Genomic DNA, 7,631 nt, shown 5'->3' on the forward strand with positions numbered 1-7,631 from the left:
ACACGATCTCACAATGAGATGGAAGAATGAGAAAGTAGTTCCCGGTCGAAGTGAAAGGCCTTTTTCCGTACTTCTTGTTTCTTACTTTCAACCCCGGCTACCAGAAGTATCAAACTTACAATAGAAAACCGACCAATGCACTACTTTAGCCCACAAAAGAATTGATGTAAAAGAAAGGCTGCAGATTTTTTTACATTTGGAACTTGCAATAACCGGATAATGGTAAGCCTACAGACAAGTACCAGTTCAATATCTGCCTGAGCAAGCAGCATGTTAATCTGATATGAAAACAAAATCAAGAAATGGATTATAATGTGTACGATCAGAATACAGCCTGAGAGATCGATGCTCTATCACCCGATGCCCACAAGTTATGATGAAACAGTAAAAATTTATTACCAGGAAGTTGGCTGAAGATTCACATGCTTGTTCTGTCTGCTTTTTAGATGAACATACGAGTATTTACACCAAAGCAACGGCTAAGAAAGCAGTATCAGCGACTGATGTGGCCATGCATCTTTCTTCTTCTTCTTCAGCTGGTGCCATTGCCATTACAGTAGTGGACACCGTTGGAGCGTGCACCCTTGTGCCTCGTTTTTAGCTCATTCAAGCCCCATATCCGGATGGTACGGTCGTCACTGGCCGACGCCAACATGTGGTGGTTTGCTGGGTTCCAGCTCACACAATTTACAGCTCCTGAGTGACCCGGCAATGGCTCGATCAGCTCCGACGAGCCTTTGTGCCAAATGTAAACCTAAACACATGACAACAGGAAACTTCATCATTACTAGAGAGTACCACAGATAAGGATTCGAAAAAACACCTTCAACACACAAAATTAATTATTTCAACCTCCATAATATCCTCTGTCATACCAAACTGGTGACTATAAGAAATAAAAGGGAAAAGAATCCAACCCACAATAAAGTATCACTATCGGACTTTCAATTGAAAAGTTTCTAAAACTCCCTACCAAACCTTCTCTCGCTGTTGCATGCACATGCACACAGTGCATATGATTAGAGAAAACATCACGAGCGTTCTGAAGGGAAAAGACTTGACTCACAATCTTGCCACTGATAATGGACAGCAATTATTGAACATTTGCAGTGGCCTAAACTGTGTAACAAGCCAATTACAGGAACTCCAAAATAAGGCAAGTTATAATCAATAAAAGATATAAACAGCATAACATAGTGCTGCTACAGGAAGTTGATATTCAAGTCATGACTCGAGACTGCATTCTCTATTAAACTTGAACAACATGAATCGATGATTGAGCCAATAATGTCCCAAACAGAGAGAGAGAGAGCAAAAACCCACAAGACTCCTCATCAACAGCATTGCCGATACAGATCTACTGAAGTGAACAGTAAGCACAAGACCTCTTAAGTAGGATTTACAATGACATGCTGTCATTGCTTAATTTATGCAAATGTACAAGGCAATGCTGTTAAAAACTTAACCGCTTTTGAGAAAGAAAAACTGAGGTAATGCACCCACGTAGTCTGCTATTTCCCAAACTCTAAAAGCACAATTGTCTATTGAGTCAGACCAAAATACTCAGATATGAAAGAGTCACCTAATGAGCTCCAGGCATAAGTAGTTTCATGGAAGCAAGAGACATGAATATGTGCTTTGTGTGCTACCAAGAGCAAGCGTATGCCTTGTATCTTTACAACTAAAGATCAAATGGAAAATACACACCTGTGAGTCTTCACTACCACTGGCAACAAAGGCCTGATTGAGTCCACCAAAGCAAGACCTGATTACAAACCGACTGCGCTTAAGACCTTTGTACTTTGCAACCAGCTTGAGATCCTCTTGTATATCCCAAAGATGGATCTCTTGGTTCAAGAGATTAACAAGCAAGTATCTATTATCCTTCGACAATGAGAAAGAAGTTATCGTTTGTTGTTCTTCTATCAATCTTTCATATTTCGCTTCCCGGTCAAGTAAAAGTATTGCAGTTTCTCTACAAATACTTATGATCTGCTTTCCATCGCTAGTAATTTCCAAATCAGAAATACTAAGAGTTCTCTGCCCTTTCCAGCATTCAATCTCTTTTCCCTCCAAGTCGCACATGCATATGCTCCGATCACTAACACCATAACATATCCATTTTCCATCTGGAAACCACGCACATGATATGAGGCCATGGCCAGCTTTCTCGTAAACATGGAGGCATTCACCAGAAGAGACATCCCAGCGTCTCACTGTCTCCCCAACTCCACAAGTGAGAAGCTGTCGGTCATCTGGACTCCAACAGACAGAAGAAACCGGCTTCTGGTGGCCAGTCAATTTATGCTTCAATGAGACGATGCCATTCTCATCAACCTACAATAATAACACCATTCACAATCACAAAGGAGTTCATAGTGACAAAGGAGCTGGAGACTGAAAATTTAGCCAAAAAACACAATGTCAGTCGCTTACCAAAAGAAACCAGATATCCTCAGTCATGCTTGCTCTTCAGAGAATAAACATGCTCGAATTTTCATAAAAATCATTAATTCGAATGTTTCATGATAATCATTTCATGAAATATCATTCCAGATTCCAGTCTCTTGAGATGAGACCCATATTCTTTTCCAATACAGTGGGAGTTTTTTTTAAGTTAAAGAGCCCTTCCTCCACTCATGAATGTGAAGAAAGCACTATATTCAAAGAAATACAATCTTCTATAAGCCCAATACTACAAAACATCGGCCTGCCAGATGAGGTTGGGTGCTAAGCAAGAATTCTAAATTTACCACATCAGATAAGCAAAAATTATCAGCACAAGAAATGAGAAAAAGATCAGAAATTTTGACATGGTAAAAAGATTACCCAAAATGATAGCTTCACATCAGTAGATGAAAATTTTACATCAAGAATGTAACTGAATGTGGTTACAAATGACAAACGCTTAGCAACTAGACAGAACTTAATTCGATCCAATCGATTATCAGATTGCATGATGATGAGCCAAATTAGGTAAAGGTGGATGGATAGAAATTTGACTTCAAGCACGGTTATTAAAAAGCACTCTTCCCCAAAAAAAAAATGAACTCAAAGCATGCAATATTACCTCCCAAATGATTGCCGATCGATCATTGGATGCAGAAGCTAAATATTTCCCATTATGTGAAAATTGCACAAGCCAAACTTCGTCATTATGTGATTGTAAAATCTGTTCCAAAAAAAAAATAGTTATATATAGTAAGCTCTCAGTAAAAATTCCCGACAAATAATAGGAAACAAACACTATTTTAAGCTTTCAACAAGAAGTCAATTAAATTAAAATACAACCATTGCATAAAATGTTCTGATGCACTAACCTGCAAAGTTCGACAGGGGATTTGATCTTTACCACATTGATGATCAGTGTACAGTGACATTTCCTTATCAATAGAGTTATGAAACATACATGCATCTCTTTGCAGGACAAGGGCCTGCTCCACTAAATGTTCCAACCTTCTTTCTGGGATCATAACCGTTGGAGGAAGTAATTTTTGCAATTCCTCCAGAAGATCTGAACGGGACCTTGCTCTTGCACTATTTGCTTTACTCTGATTTAGGGGCCCACGTGATGATGGAGAGACAATGCACGACGAGAGCTCACGTACCCTGCTATTTTTTATGCAAAGAGGTGTGATCTCCGTCCTTAATGTCTTCAGAGCATCCATGACTTTTTCCTGATCCAGAAGTTCTAAGAATTTCTGCTCCAATATCAAGAAAGAGGCTGACTTCACTAAAGTTTCATCTGAGAGACCAATTTTATGTAATGTCACCACGCTTTCATCCCAAAGCCCACCATGTATCTGTTGCGTGAACGTGTTTACCACAGAGGAATGCAACGGTATCCCAGACTCTTCCTCCAAGCGAGCACCACTCTTTTCATAACCAAGGGAATATAATGCCTTCGCTATAATTCGTACAAATTCAACTCTTTTGATCACACCCTTTGAACCAATAACTTCTTCGCCCCCTTCGATTGGTAGGGGCCGAGCCATTAAATCTAGCGAAGAGCCAGCTACAGGCTCTGTATGAGATGAACCGTTTGCAAGACCTCTCAAAACTCTGGATGATAGCTTCATGCGTTTTGAGGCTGGTTCACTCTCATCCTCAACACCTCCCATGAAAAGTGCACCTCAGCCCATATATTTTTGAGCTTGTAAAAGGCCAGATCTCAGGAGAAGTTTATGATCCAAAGTAATGGACAAGTTGCTTTTGGCTTCTCCCTGCACAAAAAAAGCAAAAGAAAGCATTGCATAATCTAAGATTTGGCATCCATAGGAGAAAAAAGAACCTTTCCAGATATGTCTTCACTATGACAATGCAAAGCTAAACAAATAAATGATTGGTGCAGCGAAGAAATTTGAATTCAACAACAATCTCGTCAGCTGATCATCTGTATTAATGTATGCAGCATTTTCCCCGAGTTCTTTTTCAAGGATACAACAAAATTCTTCCCAGGCTCACTGTATAAGGGATGGATCTGAAGATAGCATCCATCACAGAGTCACCTTCAGCACTTCCCTTGACTGGATAACATCATGGTCACTTTTTAAAGATTTGTGAATTCTATTTAATGATCTGCATCTAAAACAATTGTTCCTTAGCCAAAGTAAAAAGTTCTGAACTTTCTGAAGAAGTATGATAAGCTTCATAAGCTTGGCACTAAAAACTTTTGATTGGCAGTGAAATGCAGATACCAACTCCAACATTATTAGCAGCCACTGGAACTGATCTTCAGATTATGCTCGAAACAGATATTTATTTTAGTTTAAGCCGGATAAGAACCGGGTTCACCAGTCTACCCTTAGACGCTTAAAGAGAGAACATTTAGACCTTGATATCATAGGTAAACATACAGCACAAACTATAACACTGATAACACCAAGAACAAGCGTCTTTTGTTGAGTGGTCTGAACTTGGAACCTAAGAACAAGCCAGGTTATTAGTATGCCATCCCTTGTCATTGGCAAAATGAATATAGTCGTGTCATATAAGGAATACTAGAATGCATAGTTGAAGCAAAATAGCCAAATTAACTTGACATCATCATGGACTCAAGGAGATAGAGTAAGGAGAATGTTGACTGCTGTAGAATGGGCAGGGTTTCGGGTTATGAACTCTTCACCTACTATCCACCAGAGCCATTTGATAATACAGCCCTAAACAACAAGAAGAGTCGAGCCAAGGTCAGATGAAATGCTCCATTTTGCTTTCACAAGAATTGAACAATCCTCTGGCCTTAACAAGAAAATGTAAATCATCATTGCCATCTGTCTAGGGAAAATCACCAATCTAAGAAGTCCGAGGGAATTAAAAGACCTCACAGAACATTCTTGAAGTGATATAAGAGACTAATTTACAGTAGAACACACAACGTAAGAATAGCCAGTTCACGTCGAAGTTGCATCACCACAAAAGCTCAGCAAAAACAAACCATGGATAATGAAAAGCAGCCTATTTTTCACCCACAAAGAAAATCAAAGAAGAATCCAACCTATGCTTCCACTTCAGTTCCATTGGTTAAGTATAATTATTCTCAACTCAAATGGTCAAGCTTCTTTCCTTCTGACTCGTACCATTACCAATTCCACCACCACCCATAAACATGAGTCAGCAATATCCTCACTTTAAGAAACTTTTACAAAATGGAACCACCTACTGTGAATAGATCCTACAAAAGGAAAATTTCCATACAAGAAGGCATCACGGGTATATAACGAAACTACGCTTGTGAAACTTTCTCAGTTTGTATTTCGTAGTTGTGCTGGGTTTTAAGGTTGGCCTTGTGAACAAATTTAATACCATTTGGGACTTCAAAGTTCAAGAAACGACATTTATTGGGAACAGGCATGTTCAGGAACATAAAACTTTCAATTACGAAAGTTCTCAAGAATCTCAACAAATCTGCACATTAAAAGCATAAGGCAAATTACCTACTGATAACACCCACAGAGGAACTGCCGGTGTTATAGTAAATAAAACAATGTGAACCTCAACCATCCCCTCAGATTAGTAAAGTAGTTTTGCACTTCCTAAATGTCGAGTGTCGGATTGCAGGATAAATCTCAAGTCATATGGCAGTATGCTAGTACATTCTTTCCCATTTACTCGAATCCAAATCGTCTGCCCCCTGGATGGCTTAGATCCTCCTAAAGAAACATTGAGTCATCAAGCTACAATTTTGTACAAGCAACCCGACATTGATGGATGCCGTCCGGACAAGGAGCGAGAAATGAGAATAAAAAACCGCGCACCGCAGATTTCCGGTCTATATTCACTTTTTTAACTCGAAACAAGCATCATAACAGCTAGGAACAAATGAAGAATCTGGCAATACCAACCACTGGATTGAACAAATCGCCAAACTCAGACTCACTACCGCATCAAAACGACGACGACAAACCATGTCCGGTCCAACTAAACCCAGGGCTCACCGAAAAATACCACGCAGCTAGACAAGAAAACCACCATCATCGCAGGCAAAAAAAAACACGATCGACCCACAAGCCCAAAACAAATATAAGGAATCAAGAAACCGAAGGCAGAAAAATCTCGAATACCCAAGAAGCGACCGACCACGCAAGGCACAGAACCCGATTCAGATCAGGGGAAACAACGGGAACCCAGAAACGTGGGCAGATGGCGAATCAACCAAGCAAACCGTCAAGCATCGTTGGGGAGGGGAGGGAGGGGGAGGGCAAGGCAAGATGCGCGCAGGGCCTCAAACGAGGAGCGCACACCACCGCCCCCCACCACCACCACCACCACCACCACCACCATTTTTTTTTTTAATCAAACTCGTCGGCACACGCGAGCACCGGATTAAATTAAACGGTGGCGTCGATGGAGGTGGGAGGAGGACTTTCGCTCCCCAGATAAAACACAGCAGGTAAATACTAATGGGGATGACGATGGTGGGGCATTCAATTTAAAGCCGAGAGAGGAACTTCCACAAATCACACAAATTTGGGCACCAGAAGTTTAAGAGAAGCGGCCGACGACGGGGGGTCTAAACATACGATCCTCCCCCCTTGCTCTCGTACGGGGGCAATGAAGGATGGAAAAAAGGAGAGAGAGAGAGAGAAGGAACTCGATGATAGGTACCTTTGCTAAAGGTGAGAGAGAGAGAGAGAGAGAGAGAGAGAGAGAGAGATGGGAGCAGAAGTTTTCTTAGAGCTGTGGTGCTATCTTGGCGTGCAGGGAACCAACTCAGTAGTTATAGGTTTTTTTTTACATGTGTGGAGCGTTTTGCCAAAGGGTGTGGGAGAGTAGTAAGCGGCTTCTTCTTGATGATGGTGTGATGGACGAGGACGAGGAGAGGCGGTCGGGGAGTGGGCTTTGGGCTCTGGGCCCTTGGCACTTGGGCAGGCGCTATTCGTCTTTGGGCTGGGCCTTCTTGCGTGGGTGCGGAAAAAGTGATCTGGGCCGGGTTTGGGAAAAAGTGTTCGGATTCGAGTATCTTGGAAATGCGATCCCGGTGGTTTTATATGTTTTTTCCCCCTTTTGAGTCGGACGTCGTCGTGTCTTTGTCATCCACTTAATTTAAGTTCTAATCGAGTTTTGGAATGTGACGGCATCGATTCGTCGAATTTGGGATTATTTTTGGCCCCGAGTAGCGTTCGCACGACGTG

General features: G+C 41.3%; 1 protein-coding gene across 4 annotated transcripts; it reads right to left on the reverse strand.

Moving 5' to 3' along the window:
* Positions 1-284: 284 nt before the first annotated feature.
* Positions 285-7,202, reverse strand: LOC115682757 (WD repeat-containing protein 26 homolog). Of its 4 annotated transcripts, none has more exons than XM_056321538.1 (5): positions 7,105-7,202; positions 3,321-4,223; positions 3,071-3,172; positions 1,708-2,337; positions 285-754 (listed from the first exon to the last, which is right to left on the reverse strand). In XM_056321538.1, the coding sequence occupies exons 2-5, from the start codon at positions 4,119-4,121 to the stop codon at positions 533-535; spliced, it is 1,755 nt and encodes a 584-aa protein (XP_056177513.1). In that variant the 5' UTR covers positions 4,122-4,223; positions 7,105-7,202; the 3' UTR covers positions 285-532. The 4 variants fall into 4 exon arrangements, with proteins under 4 accessions (XP_056177513.1, XP_056177512.1, XP_056177511.1 ...); XM_056321537.1 differs by lacking the exon at positions 7,105-7,202 and adding an exon at positions 6,338-6,494; XM_056321536.1 differs by lacking the exon at positions 7,105-7,202 and adding an exon at positions 5,126-6,493.
* Between the last annotated feature and the right edge of the window lie 429 nt (positions 7,203-7,631).

This window comes from Syzygium oleosum, unplaced genomic scaffold (genome assembly GCF_021117445.2).
Source record: "Syzygium oleosum isolate NSW1041296 unplaced genomic scaffold, Sole_v2.1 Sole_v2.23, whole genome shotgun sequence".
NCBI classification, from domain to species: domain Eukaryota; kingdom Viridiplantae; phylum Streptophyta; class Magnoliopsida; order Myrtales; family Myrtaceae; genus Syzygium; species Syzygium oleosum.

Excerpts from the sequence above, each read along its gene's own strand:
- LOC115682757 (XM_056321538.1), bottom strand. The coding sequence starts at position 4,121 with ATGGGAGGTGTTGAGGATGAGAGTGAACCAGCCTCAAAACGCATGAAG. Across the intron at positions 2,338-3,070 it reads GATCGGCAATCATTTGGGAG|GTTGATGAGAATGGCATCGT; the intron begins GTAATATTGCAT and ends TTATTATTGTAG. Across the intron at positions 755-1,707 it reads GTGGTAGTGAAGACTCACAG|GTTTACATTTGGCACAAAGG; the intron begins GTGTGTATTTTC and ends TCATGTGTTTAG.